Raw genomic sequence first — 20,613 nt, forward strand, 5'->3', positions numbered from 1 at the left:
CCATATAAAAAAAGATGCCCTTGAGAAACTTTGCTTCTAGTTGTTCCAAACTCATTCCAGCTATTGGCTTTTCTGACTTGGACCAGAGGTGCTATTCAGCAGGTTCTGATCAGTTCTGGAGAACCGGTAGCAGAAATATTTAGTAGTTTGGAGAACCGGCAAATACCACCTCTGACTGGCCCCGCCCCCATCTATTCTCTGCCTCTCGAGTCCCAGCTGATTGGCTGGGTCTTCTTTTGTTGCCCTGCACAGGAGAACAGAGCTGGAAAGCAGGTTAGTGGGATGGGGAGGGAATGGGGATTTTACAGTATCCTTCCCCTGCCATGCCCACCAAGCCACACCTACCAAGCCACGTCCACATAACCGGTAGTAAAAAAATTTGAATCCCACCACTGACTTGGATATATGGAAGTTGAATTCTAAATAAGGAAGAGCACCAGGTTAAGGGAAGGTGATGCTGAACGCTCAAAGGCAGTTGGAAAGCCTCCACATATTTGCACTTAAATTGGGTGTGCTGTTACCAGGCTAGTCTACACACGGATATCTCTCAGTCATTAGTCTTGTGCATAAATAATACAGGTAGTCCTCCACTTACGACCACTGTTGAGCCCAAAATTTATGTTGCTAAGTGAGACAGTTGTTAAGTGAATTTTGCTCTTTTTTATGACCTTTCTTGCCATATTTGTTGAGTGAATCATTGAAGTTGTTAGATTAGCGACATTGTTAAGTGAATCTGGCCTCCCGGTTGACTTTGCTCATCAGAAAGTCGCAAAAGGTGACCACCTGACCATGGGACACTGCAAACGTCATAAATATGAATCAGTTGCCAAGCATCTGAATTTCAGTCATGTGACCACTGAGATGCTGCAAGGAACATAAGTGTGAAAAATGGTCATGTCACTTTTGTCAGTGCTGTTGTAACTTTAAACGGTCACTAAATAAACTATTGTAAATCAAGGATTACCTGTAAATACATTTGTTATTTAACCATGTATTTTGAAATATGCATTTGATAAAAGTCAGAATTTTATTATTTCAGTAGGTCGTACAACCCAAACAACTTTGTCTGAACCTGGAAGTAAAACAGAGCTTTTCCTAGTTAGTGCTTGAATGAGAGACCTCTTGGGAATTCCAAGGTGGTACTGTAAACCTTGGGTGTTTTTTTTTAAAGACAAGGCAATGACAATTTCTTACTGTATGAATATGTTTATCAAGTTCTAAGTTTTGAAGAAATACTAAACTTCAAACATGACTTGAAAGATACTTTGCCTTGGTAACTTTACTAATTTCCTGATGGGGAGCTGAGTATATTATCACTCATTTAATATCAGTATCCGCCATTTTTCTTATCTAAAATATCCTTTCCCCCACTTAGAATTATCTGTGTAACCTACCAAGTGACATAATATATCTTGTTTGAAGATCTTAAATAAATAATGCTGAAAGTCTAGCAATGTATTTCTCCAGCTATTAAGCAATGGCAATAAAAGAGACCAATCCCATGCTTTTATTGAACAACGTCCTGGGACAGTTCCCAGATATGTGTGTGACTCAGGCATCTATATTATCTGTATCCTTTTGTTTAGAGTCTGTGTGAAGACTTAAGGATCCCAGCATCTCTGTCTAACAATCTGGACAAATGCAGAGAACAGATGTCACTCAGGTTTTAATTGTGGAGTTCTTGATGCTCTCTGAGTTTGATTATATACTGCAAACCCCACACTCATTGGCACTGATGAAGTTAACTTAATTGGGTAATGAAATACCTGCAAGCATACAAGCAAGCTCAGGGAGCACTAAAACCCCCATAATTTGGACAAAGTGTAGCCTCATCTTGCCTGCAGACGCCATATTTCTGGTCACTGTTGGAAGAAGAGAGAAAACATTAAATTATTTTAAAGTTCTGCTACAACACTGCTGTACAAAGTAACGGGGGTTAAAAAATAACAACAACTGAGTCTCTGCATCTCTAACAAAATATCTCTGGATTTTTTTTGGAGGAAGGTTTTCTGTTTCCCTCATTGTGAAATGTGATCCTTTGCCTTTAGCTACACTGTTTTGAAGTAGTTTTATCTTTAGCTTTTAATAATCCTTAGGAAAGGGCACTTAAGAGTTAGGCAGCCTTTGTTTATCGTATTATAGAAATAAAGACTTTTTTAAAATTAGACTTCTGCTGTGCTGAACCAACTGATCTGCAATAAGAATTGGGATAGTGTGAGTACATCCTGCTACATTCCCTTGAGTGCTAATCTCTTCTGTTGAACATACAATACCATAGTGCGCAACACAAAGTCTTCTTACTGGTCTTTCCTGTTTTCTGTCAAAGGACTCTTTATGACCAAACTGAATGGATTAAAAGGAGAGTTAAGCATTTCAGATAACACACGTCTGTGTTTCCATGTCCTCATTTATAGTAATGCTATTTCAATTTTTCTTTCAAATGGCATGGATTCTTTTCATGGTTTTAATTACATATTAAATGTTTGGTCTTTGTAGGTTTTTGGGGAGAAAATGGGAAAATATGCCCCATTTGAGGAAAAATTGTGTTAATTCTTCAGCTCTTGAAGAGTTGTAAAAAACAAAGGCTTCTATGAACTTGATAGCAAAGGATTTATGATCTCTGCCATCAAAATGAAGTCTTTAAAGATATATTATCTGTTAATCTCTCTTTTTTTATATACACTGGACATCTAGTTATAAGGCCACTGCCATATGCCCAAGAAGTTTTGTATATAATTATGTGGGTTGTGTGTATATGTTTACTTCTCTTTTGTCATGTTCTCATCATATGCCAAATAAATCTCTCACTTTAAGTTAAGTACTGAAGAGTACTTATAAGTGCTGTTTATTTTATACAAAGATTTATATCCCTTTCTTCCAACACATATCTATCAGTCAGGGATGATAGGTATCTAAAATTTAGTTTAATAGAGTTTGATCAAATAAGAAAGTTCTTTCTAAACAGCCGTATCTGTGAAACTGATACCCTTGTTTTGGTGGAAGCATGTGTACCTGAATGAAATAGGTTTTAGTTTGATATTTATTTAGTAACTAATTATCTTAGGTCTGCTATGTAGCATTTAATATCTGTAGCTGTTTTTGTTTTACAGTAGATAAATTTCATAGAAGATTTATGGACAAAGATATAAGATACTCTTCTACATCAGCAAGCCTGCAATGTAATATGAATGTAAGTAGCTTTTTTCCTAGCATGTTTTTCCAAAAGTAATCCCATGGAATTTAGCATTACTTATTCCCATCAAAATTGTAGCCTCAATCCATACTTAACATTTAATGGAAGCAAGTTATAAGCTGCTTCCTAAACTTAGAAATTGATTGTAGACATAGGAAGCAAAAACTGAATCTAAATCAGATCTTGAATCTGATTTAGATTTTGAATCTAAATCAGTGGTGGTTTAATACAGAAGACTTTAGAATAGAATAGAATTACAGAGTTGGAAGGGACCTTGGAGGTTTTCTAGTCCAACACCGTACTTAGGCAGGAAACCCTACACCCTTCAGACAAATGGTTATCCAATCTCTTCTTAAAGACTTCCAGTGTTGGAGCATTCACAACTTCTGGAGGCAAGTTGTTCCATTGATTAATGATTCTAACTGTCAGGAAATTTCTCCTAAGTTCTAGGTTGCTTCTCGCCTTGATTAGTTTCTACCCATTGCTTCTTGTCCTGCCTTCAGGTGCTTTAGAGAATAGCTTGACTCCCTCTTCTTTGTGGCAGCCCCTGAGATATTGGAACACTGCTATCATGTCATGACTTTCAGATTAAAGTCTGGAATAGCGGCATGCCTCTTTTCTATTCTATTTTCTCCAAATGTGATGCTGTAGTGATTTCATCTTGATTACATTTGCAGCAGAAGACTTGCTTTAACAATCACATATTCTATGCATAGAGCATAGAGTATTTACTTATTCTGCAATGTTCTAGAACACTAACTTTCACTTCCTCCAAAGCGCAGGTGAGCTATGTTTTGCCTCGAGATAGAGATTTTGGCAGGAGAACCGCATATTTAACTCAGTGTTATTGTGGAATAATACTTTTCTTCCCCTGTTTTTCAGTCATATAAATGATTATTCTCAATAGCTTCATTGCAGAACATGTTTGGAAGTCTCTCATTCAGTATTTTAAGGAGAAAAGCAATTAAGTTCAATCCCCCCCCCCCAATGCTTTCTCATTCCAGTGAAAAGCTTGCAAAGCAATGCAAAGACCTGGGAAAGAACTTTCCAAAACTCTCCACTGGGAAGATAAGGAAGTAAATGAAATGACTGAAGGTGTCTCTTCACTTCCTTCTCCCCTTCTCTGCTTGAGTGGTGAGGGAAACACGCAAGCGGAAATGCTGCAAAAAGCCCAGGAGCTCTTCCGGCTCTGTGACAAGGAGGAGAAGGGCTTCATAACAAGATTTGACATGCAAGTAAGCATCTGACACTGGCTGGCTTCTTAAGACACTGTGCGGTTTGCTTGTTTGTTGTATTGTGTGAATCCAACCACTAGGCTTAGGAACATATCATAGTGCATGGGAAGAAGCATATCACTTTATTTAACAGATTCTGTTCCAAATACAAAGCAGACGATTCAAGTCTGGGCTTTTGAAAACAGTACTGGAGCAAACTAACTATCAGACTGGCATCAAATATGATGCAAGATAATTTTTAATTATTATAGGTTCAGAATAAAATGGTTTTCTGTAAAAGTCTTAGCTTAAATGTAATACTAAAGCTGAAGATTGCTTGGTATTGACCCATGATTGACATTAGTTTTCCCTCTTTCTGTTTAGATATATCCATATGCCTTCAAGTGAATGAAAGGAACGGGGAAAACTGTCATCATTTAACTATTTTAGGTTCTTTTCTGTCATTGGTCAGTCAGCTGCTCAAAGTTTGAAATTTATCTTTCCTTTTTATTTGTTCTACATCTGGAAAGGAGTCCAAATTGCCCATATCATGTTCTGTACTTTCTGGTTGCTCAGCTAATCCAGTTTAGTACTTCATTACATTTTTTCCAAAGATCCTTTTTCAAAAGGCAACTGGATCTTGTTTTTCCTTGCAGATGTTTTGCTTCTCATCCAAGAAGCTTCTTTAGTTTTTCTTCAGAACTGAAGAAGCTTCTTGGATGAGAATTCCAGAAAAACAAATTCCAGTTGCCTTTTGAAAAAGTACCTTTGGGAAAACCATGACCTGGCTGACTGGGAATCTCAATAGACATTTTTTACTTTGCGTTTTCCTTTTGCCTTTTCTCACAACATACAGAGATAGTTCTTGTTTATGTTGCCTAGTCTGGTGGTGATCTCTTGCTCATTCAATCAGCTAATAATTGTCACAAGAAGATCCACTTTCTGATTGGTTCCTGTTATTTGTTCACCAACTGATAGGCTGTCAACATTCCAACCATCATTTTCTCACCTCTCTTGGTTCTTGACCATCATCTTTTCAGCTTTTCTCCAACATTGGTGTGTTCAGTGTATTTCAAACTTTTTATCATTGTTCGACTCAAAAATGCTGAACATAACCATCTGCCGTAGTCACTATAAATTGCCATAGTATTAATTGGTTAACCTACATTGACAACAAAATCAAAGTTTATGGTTTAATATATGATATGAATCAGTTCTAATTTATTTTATAAACTAAGGTTATATAAGCTTGTGAATTAATATAATGGGTGAATCTTGTATCATCTTCCACATTATCTCTTACTTCCCATGCATGCCGAATTTTTTAAGTGAATTTTTTAAAATAACAAAAAAGTCTTTAAACAAATGTAATACAACATAAAAAAGACCATGCTTCATTTCTTTAAAAACACAAAGTAGTCTGTATACATAAGAAGAAATGGACACATATCTTTTAGATCCATGTATTCATGGATCATCCATGTCCATGTATTCTTATTTAAAACAAGTTTTATTAATTTTTAAAACACACAAATTATCATTATTCATTACATGTTTAAACCTTTTTCCATTGTAAATTTAACAAGTCAGATAAATTATGATTCTATTTTAAACCATTTCCATATAATATACCAAAACCTCTTATTCAATTTCTCTTTACTTCTCTTTACTCTTATTCAATATCATTATTATTATTTCATCTGATTCTTTCTGACTTAGTTACCATTATTCTCATTCTATATTTCTACAAGTTTTTACCAATTCTCCCCCCAAAAAAGACATATACACACAACACACAAAACATAAAAAAATCTTTTGGAAAGTAACTTGGGCCCAGGTATCTCTCTCTTCATGGACTTCAATTATATTCATGCTCATCTTACATATCATTACTTATTTTATTTACCATTCTAAACCTTCTATATTAACTTCTCCACATATTTCACACTTCTTAATTCTACCTTAATTAATCATCTTAGTTTAAATCATTATACTTGTATCTTTTGTCCATTTTTATCATCCCTTTGTCTCATCCCTTATGAAAAAAAAGAAAATCAGTTTCTCCTGAAATCATTAATCAGAGTATGATGCCTTTCTATCTCCCCTCTAAGTTAATCAAATTAATCTTTAAAATAATATCTAATACCCAATCAGATTTTGCTTGGTACATTCTATCTAACTAATACATCCAACACAATTAAGTGCATAATTAGACAATAAATCCAAATATTAAAAAGAAATACTATAATAAAAATTTTATAATAACATCAATACCATAATTTTATTAAACTCTTTAATTAAAACAATATTCTAAACCTCTCCTATTATTAAGTTTTAAAGCCAATCATTTTTAAACATTTTAACATTTTAATCTCTTATCAACTCTTAAACCATTGCAATACTACCATCTCATCTTATGTACCTTGCAAAATCTTTTTTTTTTTTTTTTTTAAATTATACTTTATCCATTATCCATAAAAATTCCTTTTTTCCATTTAATTTCAAAACATTGTAGCTTTTCTCCACCTTTTCCCTTTCTTTCTTTTCCCAACAAACCTTTCTACCCCCCTTCTTCTAGCCTCTGCCTTACCGGCTTCCCTTCTCTGTCGTATTTCTTTTCCCCTTTGTTTACAATCATCATATTGGTTTTGCACTTTATTTTTCCCTTTCTTAAATGTTTTTTGGATCTTAAGTCCTTAAATCCTTTAGTTTTCTTTCTTTTCTCTTCTCTTCTTTTGTTTCTCTCTTCCTTTTTTCTGGATCAAATTCTGAGATTCATTAAAGATGGCTCCTTCCTTTCTTTCTTGTTCCTCTGCTGTCTTCATCTGTTGTAATTTTTGTTGATAATTAGTAAGCGCCATTTCTAAGAAAAGGAAAGCTTCTTCCACACCATCTTTACCATTTTTTTTTGCTTGTTCATATTCTTTTCTTAGTTCCTCAACAGAAAGAGCCATTATAAATCTTTTCTTTTCTTTTCTCCTTCTTTCTTCTTACAACAACCAGAATATTCAAAAGAAAATAAAAAAGATAAAACAGTCCCAAAGTTATCAATCAGTCCAAACCAAGGCAGAGTTCTCACTTTCTCCTTCTGGGGTAATATCAATCAAAGAGAAAGAAAGTCCAAATCTGTTTAAAATCTTATTACAATATATTCTAGTCTTCAAATCCTTAAGGCATCTGCTCCAACAAAGTCTTAGCATACAAATATTTTCTTCTTAATCCTCTCTCTTCCCACTCATCGCTTAAAACCAATTTCCACCTAAAAATAGGTTTCTTAATATCCAGTTATTTATTCCGTAGGAAAAGAGGGAAAGCTATCCTTTCAGCACCTTCAAGCAGCCGCTTTTTTCCTCTTCTGGCAGGTATTATTCAGAGAATCATACTTTTCAGGAATTTTATTAAATATGTCTTAGAGTCCTAGGAGCCAAGAAAAACTTTCTCCTCTCAATCACTTTCTCCACTTCCTCCTGCGCATTCTTACCCGGCTGCCAGCTTCTTTGTGGCGGCCATTACGGACCGCCGCTGCACCGTCCTGGGAAAAGGGAGTTCTGCCGGCCAGGAGGGAGTCTGCAGCACCCCCAAACCCTTCTCCGGATCCCCCTACTTCAGCTGCCCCTGCAGGCAGCCTAGCTCCGTACCCGGCTGGGTCGGAGCCCCAAAACGGCTAGCGCGGCAGGGATCGCGCAGCGCGCAAATCCCTGCCGCTCGCGAAGCCGACAAACCGGAAGTCCCATGTCCATGTATTCTTATGTATATAGACATATCTAAAAGATATGTGGACATATATCTAAATTTTACCTAGAGGCAGCAAAATTCTTCACACAGATTCTTGAAGGATAGGTACAGATACTGTGTCTAATTCACACCTGCATCAGCAACTACTCCCAAAGCAAGGAAGGCTTCAGAATAAATCTGAAAGAAAGTACAGGTATTGTGATGCCTGTCATAGCATAAATGCAACTTTGGCTTAAATTGCCATCTTTCTATGTCTTTCTATGCAATGAAGAAATAAAACACATGAAGGCTATTGAAGGGATATAAATCTAAAAAAAAAAGCTTATCCTGGTCCCTTCTTTTGCATATATTTGCATACTTTGAAGAATGCTGTTAAAGGAGCAGAAGAAATAGAATGGTTGCAGCTACAAATTGCAGCTAAGTTGGACAGAGTATGAGAACTTAGAGAACACCCAGTTTCTGCCCTGGCAAAATAGAATGTTCATTGTTTATATCAGCGGCCCCCAACCTTTTCTGTGCCACGGCCCGGTACCGGCATCACAAAATGATCCGCGGCCCAGTACTGGCATCAGCACGCATGACAAGGCAAGGCGAGCCGAGTGACCGGCCAGCCAGCCGTCCCCCGGTTCTCCCCGCCACCTTCAACTCCTCCTTTGTACCTTTGTCGATGGGCTTCGCTTCGGGACGGTCGCTCGGCTCGCCTTGCCTTGGGTGCTGAAAGAATCCTCGCGCCTTAGTTTCATTCAAAGCCCCCCCCCCCTTCGATGAAACTAAGGCGCGAGGATTCTTTCAGCACCCAAACGCCGCTTTCCAACCGGAAAAGCTCACCCGGAAGCACTTTCTCGTCAAACAAGATGGCGGCACCCAGCAAACCGCGGCCCAGTGGTTGGGGACCCCTGGTTTATATGACACCTGCCAATTTTCCACGAGTTGCATACCAGTAAGGTTATTCAGGACTTCATTCTCTGGTTTATCATACTAAATGCTAATTATAATTATAGACTATGGTGGTTAAGACTCACCTTAACTAGAAATTCTACCCATTAATATGAGTTTAGAGCAGAAAATGCAAGAGTGTAAATCGTCAGATCCACGTTTTCAAGGAAAGGTTCCCCCCCCCCATTTTTTTCATCTGCCATTGTACAATAACTTGGCAAGCTTAGTTCTTTGGAGACAATTGGGGAAATGAAGTGAGAATAATGTTTTATATTTGTTCTGTTAATTATAGATCTAAATCCTGAATCTGATCCTCTTTTTTCTTCTTTTCCACAGCGGTTACAAAGTGAACTACCATTCACGACTGAACAGCTGGAAGCTGTTTTTGACAGTCTGGTGCAGGACAATAATGGTTACCTCACCCCAGTAGAATTCAGTGTAGGCCTAGGTAAGAGAAGAAGGAGAAGGAGAGTTTGGAAGGTGATGATGGTTACATGTGGAACAATGATGGCTGCTTCTGTTGAAGGCAAACGGTAGGCAGGAAATCCATATTTCTGTTTTCAGACAGCTGAGAGCTGGGAATGGAACCATACTGAGAATTGAGTCTACTGTAGCAGGCACAAGGTAGTAATATATGAAGAATTGAAAATATTGCTCTACTCTGCAGCAAAGATAGACGGATGGATAGACAAGGAGTAGATCCAAGCTGGTGGATTGTTTGTCTTTGCCACTTTACTGTTTAGTAAAACAAACATCATTTACAAATGTTGGTGTACCTTCAGAATTGTTTTGCCCCATGTCTATTCCACAAACAAGTTTCTCAGAGTAGTGAACATCTGGAAGTCATACCAAGCATCATGTTTGTAGAACAGAGTATGGAATATACTTCCTCTTATTGTGAGTCATGTTGGGATGAGGTTTCCTTGCAACAACCTGTTGTCCTATTAAGAAGTCTTCCAACACTTCTCATTTACTGTTAAAATACCCAGCAAGCCAAATCCCCCATGCAGCCAAAGAAGTGGCTACTGTAAAAGAGATCCATTTGCTATGAGCTGGCTTTGAAGGAGGCGAGGTTACTAAAATACCCTTGTGCTGATTAGAAGAAGCCAAGTTCCTCTGTTTAAGAAGACAACTTAAGTCAACAGTTCTAATACTTTGTTACGAAGCAGGCTGATCATAGTGATCAGACCTAGGGAATTGGGTAGGAAAGCAGTGAGAGATTCTGATTTGATGAACTAGAATAGAGACATGATATGGTATATTTTACCCAAAGGGTAAATGTCTTGGAGTTCCAAGAATAAACAATTTAGGTATTTGACCTAGCCTACACATTTAGGAGGCAGTAATCACAGTACAGCTAGTGCTTAATTTATGACCACAATTGAACCCAAAATTTATGTTACTAAATAAGAAATTTGTTAAGTGAGTTTTGCCCGTTTTATGAATTTTCTTGCCACCTTTGTGAAGTGAATCATTGCAGTTGTTAAATCAGTAACACGGTTGATAAGTGAATCAGGTTTCCCTATTGACCTGGCTTATCAGAAAGTCACAGAAAGGTGATCACATAACCCTGGAACACTGCGACCGTCATAAATATGAGTCAGTTGTTAAGCATCTGAATATAAATCACATGAGCGTGTGGATGCTGTAATGGTCATAAGTGTGAAAAATGGTCATAAGTCACTTTTTTCAGTGTTGTATCTTTGAACGGTCACTAAGCAAACTGTTATAAGTCGAGGACTACCTGCATAGAATATTGCTAGTACTGGTCTAATCCCAGAATAGTTAATGGTTGACTCTCTATCAAGGAATCAGAGCCGCTGTATTAAAAAAAAACTGTCAGCTGCAAACAATCAGAACCACTCATAGATAGCTAAAGCAAGCAACTTTATTCTCTTCCTAAATTACAAGAATCTCCCCAGACTGCTCGCCTTTCCTTGGGAACAACCCCATAAGGTTTCGTGAATCTTGGGGGTGGAAGGTTTATGCTTTTCGTAGTTGTGCAAGGATTCTAAGCTAAGCCCATGCTTGACCCCTCCCCCAACTTCTAACCTAACCGGCAGTTTCCCAACAAAAACTCTGAAATCAAGTGTTTGCCAAGCCGATAATAATAATAAGGGGAATGTCACAGTCAGCCTATCAAAAATGAGAAAGCCAGTCAGACAAATCGCTCTGATAAAAATACTGGGGGGTGGGGGTGGAGGTGGGGTGTAGCAGAGGGAAGGGCATCCCCGTGCTCTGTCATCTGAGCTAAGCAAGACAATTCTAAGGGGGAGTAATAGTAGAAGAAAGCAATATGCCCTCTCTGATAGCAGCTTCCATATTTTGGCACTAATTCACCCCTAATAGCTATTGTGGCAGATATAACACTATGCTACTATTTGTTTTGCCTTAGTATTGTGTGCAAATCAGGCCAGGTCAGCAAATCATTTAACAAACGATAGTTTTTTAAAAAATTGAGTTATTAATATGTGTAGATGATGATGATGATGATGATGTTGATGATGCGAGATTCAACCATAGTCTTTGTTTGGGTTGCCAGAGTTTAGTCCTGGAAACAAACAATACAGGTAGTCATTGAATTACAACCCTAATGGAGTCTGCCCATTACAGTTGTGAGTCACTGCAGTCCTTAAGTGAGATGCCCTCATAACTGCCTCACTCAACAACCACTGTCCCTACCCTTCCATACGTGATTGCAATGAGTTGCTAAATGGATGGAGCAAAAGAGCTGTTTGCTGAAGGAGAACAGGCAGTTCCGCTCTGCACAGAACTGGTGATCTGGATGACCTGAGCTTCTTTGATCTGTCCCAGGAAGCCATATTGGCTTCCCTCACCACCATGCACTAGAAAATTAGAAAGCCTTTCTCTGTAGCCCAGGGTGGGGGGTGGGGAGTCAGCCCACTGCTCAGGGAAGTGAAGCTGTCCTAACTTTGTTCCTCCATACAACATGTCCCTGCACTGCCTTCCCTGGCCAGAGGAAAAGCTGCCTCTCTAACTGCCTCTCTAACTAGGGTGTGTGTGTGTGTGAGAGAGAGAGAGGGGGGGGAGGCGGAAGTGGTACACTGTTTAGAGAAACAGAATGGCTTGTGACCTCCTCATCCAGCTTTCCTGTTGACTTTCTCAGGAAGCTGGCAGGGATGATTGGAAATGGTGATCACACAAGGTTGCTAACAGCCCAAATTGCAATCACATGACTGCAGGGGCTCTGCAATGTCCGTGACTGTGGACATCAATCATATGTACCTTCGTTCAGCACCATGTTAGTTTCCGATAGTTGCTGAATGAATAGCTGTAAGTTGAAGACTACCTGTATGGAATATTTTTAAGATGGTGAAGCTGCCCTACTAGTATGATTGACTATAGTTTCCAGAATTTGCAGCCAGCATGGTGAAAGGTCTGAGGTTTATACTCAAACATACTTACGAATACTAAGTAAGGGAAGGGTGATAAGCAGAATTACCTTCATTGTCACAGAATAACCACAGTTCACTGCATAAATTATGTGGGTGGGCTAAGGATGGCCAGTCCTATTCTTCTTTGGACAACCCAGGTAGCTAGTGTGATTTAGAAAGCCACTTTCTAAGTTAAAATGGGGCTATGGATTTGCTATTTCACAAAGGGTCTTTAATTTTGCTTCCCGAATTAATTATTTGGCCCTGATGCTGCAGTCTGGGACTTTGTCTTGAAGTTGGTAACTTCAGTGAGCTTCCAGTCAGTATTGTACTTCTCTCTCTTTACAAACTAGCCCAGAGCAAAAGAACCCTAAAGCAAATTTCCTTCCTACGGTGATCTGCAAGGTGATCTCATTTCGTTCCCTTATTTTCATAGGGAAGTTCTTTGGAAACAAGCCACACCAAAACTCTGAAAATGCCGGTCACGAGGAGACCTTTGAGTCTAGCTGGTCGGAGGAATTGGAGCAGACAGATGAAGGGGAGAAACAGTTTTGCTCTGTGCTGGAGCAGCTGGAAGCATCCCAGGTCTTTGAAGAGTAAGATGGAATTCTCCAATCTGTTTTTTCTATTAGAGTATGATTATGATAATGGTTGAATTCAACAGCCTTACGTTCAAAAAAGGGTTGCCTTGAATTTTGTACGGCATCTCTTTTCTGTATAATTAGTGAGCTATATCTATTGCCTTTAATCTGTAGAATAGGGGTGAAGACCCTCTGACTCTCCAGCTGCTGCTGAATTACAGCTCCTAATATCTCTTACCAGTGGTCCCATTGACTAGAACTAAGGCCATAGTGGGCTATGGATTTCTTATGCCCATGGCAGAATGTTGCTAACTCTTCTGCTTTTCTGTTGCTAGGCCAAGAAGGACTAATGCATGATGTTGTGACAATATTAGTGAAGGAAGAAGAGTAAAAATTGGAAAATTTGGGTTGGTAATATAATAAAAGTCAACCAAAACTATTTTGAGGGGGGAAATGTGCAAACCTAATGTCCAGAAAAAGCTCAGACTTTAAGATTTATGTCTTTCCTTTTGTGGTCTGCTTGTTCTTATCATAAGGAAGTGTGGGTAGGAATAGAACTTAAAGTAGTGTCTTTAAAAACATTTTGCTGGGATCTCCATTGCCTTTACTCCAGTCAGGGTGAAGTTCAAGAGCTTTGGGTTCGAATCCGAAAAGGGGCACCAGAACTCCTAGCCAGTTTCGAAGAGTTTCTTTTCCATATTTCCTCATACATCAAGGATCTGCACCATGAGAAAGAATCCATTGAACTGGTATTAAAACGGTAAGCAATTTCCATAATGTCTTAATGGCCTCTTTTATTAAGTTGAAGACTGGGGCATTGGCTTCCCATGGACCATCAACAGGGACTAGCAGAATGTGGGAATCTAGAGGAAAGACTATGTTTTCCAAGTATGATAGTCCTAAAGTTTTAATTTAGAAGGCATCCTTTCTGTAAAATATTGTTGATGATAAAATATTCATGCATAGCATGGAGGCATAGTTGAAGTAAAATATGGGGCTTAACTTTGATGCCAAGATTAGCCAACTGTTTGTGAATAAAACAAAATAGATAAAATGTCAGTAATTTAAATCAGTCATTGTGTCAATTTAATATAAAACACGATTAATCTAATCTTTTATTTTATAGTCATTTGATACACAACGAGTCTTACTGGAATAATTTTTCCAGCCTAGCTACAGTTGCTAAAGATTGCAGATAGGATTGTAAAACTTACAGCAAACATTAACTGTACAGAAACAACATATTAAGCCTATTATAAAGAATCCTGAGTTTTTCTTTTTATGAATTTTTCTTTTTATGGGCAGCAACTATTTAAACATTCAGATATTTTTGTAGGACTGTGAGAGTGCCATAATTAATATGTGAAAAGTGACAAGGGTGTATCATGTGATGAAGTGGAATGTATTTATTTTGCTTTAAAGAAAAGATTTCTCCCGTTCTCTTACTTTGTTTTCATTTTTTGTTTATTTTACCCAACCCAATGTTTTTCAGACTTGGCAACTTTAATATGTGTGAACTTCAGCTATGAGAGTTCTCCAGCCAGCATTGTTGCCAAGTTTGAAATACACCGGTATACACTTTTTCCACATCTTCTTCCTGCTCTATTTTTTTAGAAGAGAGACTGACCATGACCGAGAAATCAGGTGTCTCTATGAGGAAATGGAGCAACAAATTAAAGCTGAAAGGGAGCGGCTGGTCCAGCAGGTAAACCCCTGTCCTGCACACAATCCTAACCCTTGATTACTCCTATGATGTTCGGCAAATGCTCGGGATGATTTTATGGAGGAAGAAAGAAATTGAAAGGAACACCTGTTCCTCTGCTTTTTTTTTTTTTTGCAGGAGTCATCAACAAGGCTTGAGAAAAACAACATGTTTCAGAAAGAGTTGCATAACAAAGAGCAAGAATTTGAGAAAATTCTTTACCGGCAGAAAAAGGTGACTGAGGCCTGCTTCTCATCCTTTCATGATTACAACCAAGTTATCATTCAGTAAAGGAGTAACAATTTTTACTCTAAACTATCCTTCCCAATCTAGTGTTCCCTAAATATACTGGATTATGATTTCCAGAATCCTTGATAAATGTTTGGAGGATATGGAATAGAGAAAGGCTGCTACAAACTATTTGTTGATTCCATCAAGAGAAACTCATGGGTTAAAATAAGTTTTTTTGTATATGCACAAGTAATGCAAAGATGCATTGGAAAGTACATCTTGTCTGGCTGGCAGTATTTTTTTGCAGAACTAGAACTGGATTAGGGTACAAGAGGTTATTGTACACATTCCAAATTAAGATGTAGACCTGTTGGGAAAGGAAGAAGTAAAATACTTTCTGCTCTATTTATTATTTCATCATTCTTGGTCCATTTGGTTCCAATAAGCATGAGTGTTATCATCTCTAGGCTTTCTATTGTCCTTTCATTGCCATGTTACATCAAAATATGATTGAAAGCTATAATATGAAAGCTTTGTGGGTTTTTTTTTTTACAGTCTTTGATTTGTGACTTGGATCTTGGATTTGGATCTAAATTCAAGAAAATGATTGGCACAATTTATTCAAACCAAAAAGCTAGGGTAATTATAAATGGGGAGATTACTGAAAACTTTAAGATTATGAAAGGTGTTAGGCAGGGATGTCCAATGTCACCTCTGCTTTTTTTCTTGACCATCGAAGTGCTTTTAAATCAGATTAGACAAAGAAAGGAGATAATTGGACTGAAGAGCAAAAAAGAAGAACATAAAGTACAGGCGTTTGGGGATGACTTAGTGTTTTTTGTGGAAGATCCAATGGAGTCAGGGACCTATCTAATTCAAGAATTAGAAGAATATGGGGCGGTAGCAGGACTAAAAATTAATAAAGATAAAACAAAAGTAATAACCAAAAACTTGATAGAAAGTAAAAAAAAAAAACAATTGGAAAGGAAATTGGGATTACAAAGTGTCAAAAAACTTAAATATCTAGGAATTTGGTTAATAGGAAGATGCTCTTCAGTAAAAGAGGATAATTATATGAAATTACTTTTACAGATAAAGAAAGATCTGGCCAATTGGGGAAAATTACAACTATCACTATTAGGCCGAATAGCGGCCATAAAAATGAACATACTACCGAAACTATTATACTATTTTCAAACAATACCTATAAAATTGGATAAGAATTTTTTTCAGGAATTAGATAGGATGGTAATGAAATTTATATGGATGGGGAAAAAAGCACATATAAAATTGAAAACATTACAAGATAGTAGAACCAGAGGCAGCCATGGACTCCCAAAATGGGAAACATATTATCAAGCAGCAATTTTACTATGGGTTAAGGAGTGGATAAACTTAAAAAACAAAAGAATTTTGGCGATAGAAGGTCATGACCTCCAAATTGGGTGGTATGCCTTTCTATGGGATAAAAAGAATAAGATCCACTCCTATTTCCATAGACATTTGATAAGGGACTCACTTTTACAAACATGGGAGAAAATTTTTAAAAAAGCATTATTTGAAAGGACCAAACTGGATCTCACCTATGGAAGCTATATTATATCCAAATACAAGGGACATTAAAAAAATGATTAGATATAAAGAATTGGTAGATGAACAGGGGGAATTAAAAACACTAGATAAACTAAAAGAACAAGGGATAATATTAGACTGGTGGGTATATTTGCAAATTCAAACTAAATTTAAGAAAGATGTAAAGGAGCTAGGGATAGATAAAGATTTACAAAAATTGGACCAAACCTTGACAGGCAAAGATATAAAATTTATAACATGAACATATAATTATTTACTGGAGGTAGAACTAGAGGAGGAAATTGTTAAGGGACCAATGATTGCCTGGGCGAGAAATGTGGGTCATAATATAAATTTGGATGAGTGGGAAAAAGACTTGGACCGAAAACTGAAAGCTAACTTTGTCGACGGCATTCAAAGAAAATCAATATAAAATGTTTTGTAGATGGCACTTAGTGCTGGCACGACTGGCGAAAATGTATCCAACCTTGAAACCAGAATGCTGGAAGTGCAAACAAAAGAAAGGAACGTTTTGCCATATGTGGTGGCAATTTATAGAGGTCAAAAAATACTGGAAGAAAATACAGAGATGGCTTTTTGAGATTACAAAATATAAATTGAATTTGGAACCCAAAATGTTTTTATTAAGTATGATCAAAGGGAATTTGAGTAAAGATAAAAGATACCTTATTGTACACATCTTAACTGCAGCAAGAATCGTGTTAGCACAAAATTGGAAGAGTTATAAAATACCACCAGATGAAGTTTTAATTCAAAAAATAATGGTCTGTGCTGAACTAGATAAATTCACTATGGAACTGAAAGGCAAAGAGGATTGAGAATACTATGCGACATGGGAGAGGTGATACGAATGGGTGAAGGATAAGGATAAAAATAATGTATAGTCACAAAATAAGAAACATGTATATACAATGACACAATAACTGTTAATGGAAATGAGATTTTTGTATTTTTTGTTTTTAAAGAATAAAAATTAAAAAAAAAACCACTAGAATTGCAGGAATAAATATGATAGGCTTTGAAAAGCTCTTGATTGCAAAGTCAGAATGCATGCATGGATGGAAACATTTCTTTTCTGAATACCTTTTTGGAAACTGTAATGGATGAAATCAGTGCTAAAATGGACAAAGCCATCTTCTATTTAAGGAAAGATATAAGTTTAAAATGCCCATTTGAAGAGGGATGTAGCCTAGCCTGCCACCTCTGTTAAGAAATTGATATCTCATGGTGTGGCGAGCAAATTTCACAAGAGAGTCCTTGCATTTGGAGTGGATACATCTATGATTAAGTCTAACCATACCTAATTGGTTTAAGTAACAGCTGTCTGGTTAAGAGCCAATTACATAATATTGATATAGCAAACTTCATGAAATTCCTGACGTAGGAATACATGACTGTAGGCCAAGTTTCTTCTGAAATCTTATCTTAATCTGCAAGGCTTGGCCCAAATGCTTTTGAATAGTATCTGCTATCCTCCTTTAACCTCCATGCCCATGGCTCTGGCAGGATTTCAACTCCATATTTCACTCTGGTCTGGTACACTAATCACCAAAGTTAGAAGGACTGCGTTTATTCATGTCATAATTGTATAGTTATTCTTCTTGGAGGAACGCAATTTGAGAATTGGGAAATGGAGTTTGTTTGGATAATTATTCTATCCATATTGTTGTAGGCAATTTAAATTTAAATTTATATATATATATGTGTGTGTGTGTGTATGTATACATGTGTGTATACACACACACACACACACACACATACTCCTAGGATAAAACAATAACAATATTAGATATTATTCTTATTGCAATCCTAGATTTCATTCCAACTATATTTATTTTGTTTTATAAATGTCTATGTTTAGTTGGAACATCAGTTACACTGCCAGCACTCTGAGCAGCTAGAAATGCATATACAAAATGAGAGATTACAAATTCTGAGTGAAAATCTCCTCGATCAGCTGGAGAGGACCAAATGGGAGCTGGAAGCAGCTCAAAGTCGTTTGCAAGAATTGCAGAAAGAAGCCCAGGTAGAGCAGGAACGGAAGAACAGGTACGACCAGGGGTTACAGCAGGATGTAGAATGGTGATAGAATGGAAATATTAGAAAAGCAATGCTGTTGTATGTGGCTGCTGCACATTGATAACTCTTTAAGGGTGAATATTTTCTGGCATTTTGTTTTCCCTACTCAACTGCAATCTTTATAAATCTCAAGTACACAGAGGGCATAGTACCTTTCCTTTCCTTGAGATAAACTAATGATGGAAGGCTTTTTCCAATTACGTTTTTCTAGCAACTTCATGAAGGAATTAGCTTGGATAATAAACACCCCAGCATTTAAATGTAAGGCCTTCTTTTGTCAAAACCTACAGGGCATGACAGTCCTGGAACAAAACGAATATTGTCATTATCTCCACGGAAATCAATTACTTTAATATTTAGAAAAATATGTCATTTGAGAATCACTGTTGCCAGTCAAATAACCAGTTACGGTATGTTATCAAGTGGTAAATAATTTATTTGCTGGTACTTAATTGACCAAAACCTGCTTTCCATGGTAAAGAGAGGTAAGAGAATGGCCCTGTCCTCTGTGCAACAATTTATTGCAGTTTTCCCTGACGCAGTCTATTTTAAATACACGGAACATTAAATCCCAAATGTCTATGCTATCAGGGACGACGGGAGTTTAAATAGAAGCTTAAGGTCAAAGTTGGTGATTGTTGAGAAACAATAACTACCCAGTATACATAGACACAATGTTTTAGGTGAGATGGATGTATGAAAAATAAAGCTACCTAAAAAGCTGTTTTGGTGTGCTCATGTAAACACATACAGATAGTCCTTGATTTACAACCACAATTGGGACCAGAATTTCATTGCTAAGCAAGGCAGTTAAGAAAGTAGTGCCCAATTTTATGACCTTTTTTGGCTACATCTGTTAAACAAATCACTGCAGTTATTAAGTGAGTCACATGGTTGTTCACCAAATCTGGCTTTTCTCATTGACTTTGCTTGCTGGTAGTTGGCTGGGAAGATCATGAATGATTGTCATATGTCTGTGGGATGCTGCAACGGTCATAAATGTGAGGATGGTCATAAGTCACTTTTTACAGTCCTGTTGTAATGTTGAACAGTTGATAAATGAATGTTGTAGGCCGAGGACTCCTTGTGTGTCATTTAACCTGTATCCTTAGGGCCAAACTATACCTTGTGCATACATGCAAGCATTGGAGGAATAAAAATGGGGATGATAAGGACATATGAATATCCTTTGAGAAAAGGCAGCTAAGTAAATATCCATGTCTATAAACCTGTGATAACAATAGGCCATTAACAAATAGTCCAAGTTCATATCATGTACTTAGCCATTGTTTGTTTTAATCAAGTTCATGGGTGGGTTTACACTTCATATGAAACCATACATTGGCAAGCTTGCAAATTACCATGACTTGATTCACACCTAGAATTAAGCCCCACCCCCCAGCAAGCAAGATTATGCCACTGTGCAGCATGCAAATAAGTAGGGGAGACCTTGTGAGTGTTAATTTACTTAGACCATCCTCCATACACAGTTATTGCCAGCAGGTGTAACACTGCTACGTTTTAACCAATATTAACGTTTTGCAAAAGAATAAAATGCAGGTTTACATATATGAAATCTTTTTTCCCTTGCTTCTACCCCAGAGATATATTTCAAGCTTCTAAGAATATGCAGAAAGAAAAACAAAGCCTCTTGCGTCAGTTGGAGCTCCTCAGGTAAGAAAGTGATCTGAAAAAGAGTATTTGGAAGAGTGAGTGTCTGTTCAGTTACTTGGAAAATACTCGAATACAGCAGCTACAGAAAGTGGACCTCTTTGGGGCAGCCGTCTCCAACCTTTCTATGCCGATGCAAGTTTCTATACAGACATAACTACACGTAAATCAATGTCAGGTACTGTCGTATTATTAGGAAAGGTGTTAATTGGATGGCGATCTATTCGACAAAAGCATCTAAGCTTATCAACAATGGAGGCTAAATTCTCATGTTTGTCTCTAT

At 37.4% G+C, this 20,613-nt stretch overlaps 1 protein-coding gene across 8 annotated transcripts in view; it reads left to right on the forward strand.

Annotated features, from left to right (window-relative positions):
- Positions 1 to 20,613, forward strand: part of CRACR2B (calcium release activated channel regulator 2B) — a 49,715-nt gene that overhangs the window by 9,379 nt on the left and 19,723 nt on the right. For 7 of the 8 annotated variants that reach the window (XM_087950822.1, XM_087950821.1, XM_087950820.1 and 4 more), the window contains 9 exons: positions 3,111 to 3,190; positions 4,198 to 4,428; positions 9,415 to 9,526; positions 12,910 to 13,069; positions 13,668 to 13,814; positions 14,669 to 14,759; positions 14,895 to 14,990; positions 18,442 to 18,629; positions 20,262 to 20,333. In XM_087950822.1, the coding sequence (XP_087806948.1) occupies positions 4,216 to 4,428; positions 9,415 to 9,526; positions 12,910 to 13,069; positions 13,668 to 13,814; positions 14,669 to 14,759; positions 14,895 to 14,990; positions 18,442 to 18,629; positions 20,262 to 20,333 (1,079 nt within the window). In that variant the 5' untranslated portion in view covers positions 3,111 to 3,190; positions 4,198 to 4,215. The remainder of the gene's footprint in view (positions 1 to 3,110; positions 3,191 to 4,197; positions 4,429 to 9,414; positions 9,527 to 12,909; positions 13,070 to 13,667; positions 13,815 to 14,668; positions 14,760 to 14,894; positions 14,991 to 18,441; positions 18,630 to 20,261; positions 20,334 to 20,613) is intronic. The other variant, XM_087950819.1, reaches the window with a different exon arrangement.

The sequence above is a fragment of the Notechis scutatus genome, chromosome 1 (assembly GCF_049901735.1).
Source record: "Notechis scutatus isolate UNSWTSFEM ecotype Mainland chromosome 1, rNotScu1.2, whole genome shotgun sequence".
NCBI classification, from domain to species: Eukaryota; Metazoa; Chordata; class Lepidosauria; order Squamata; family Elapidae; genus Notechis; species Notechis scutatus.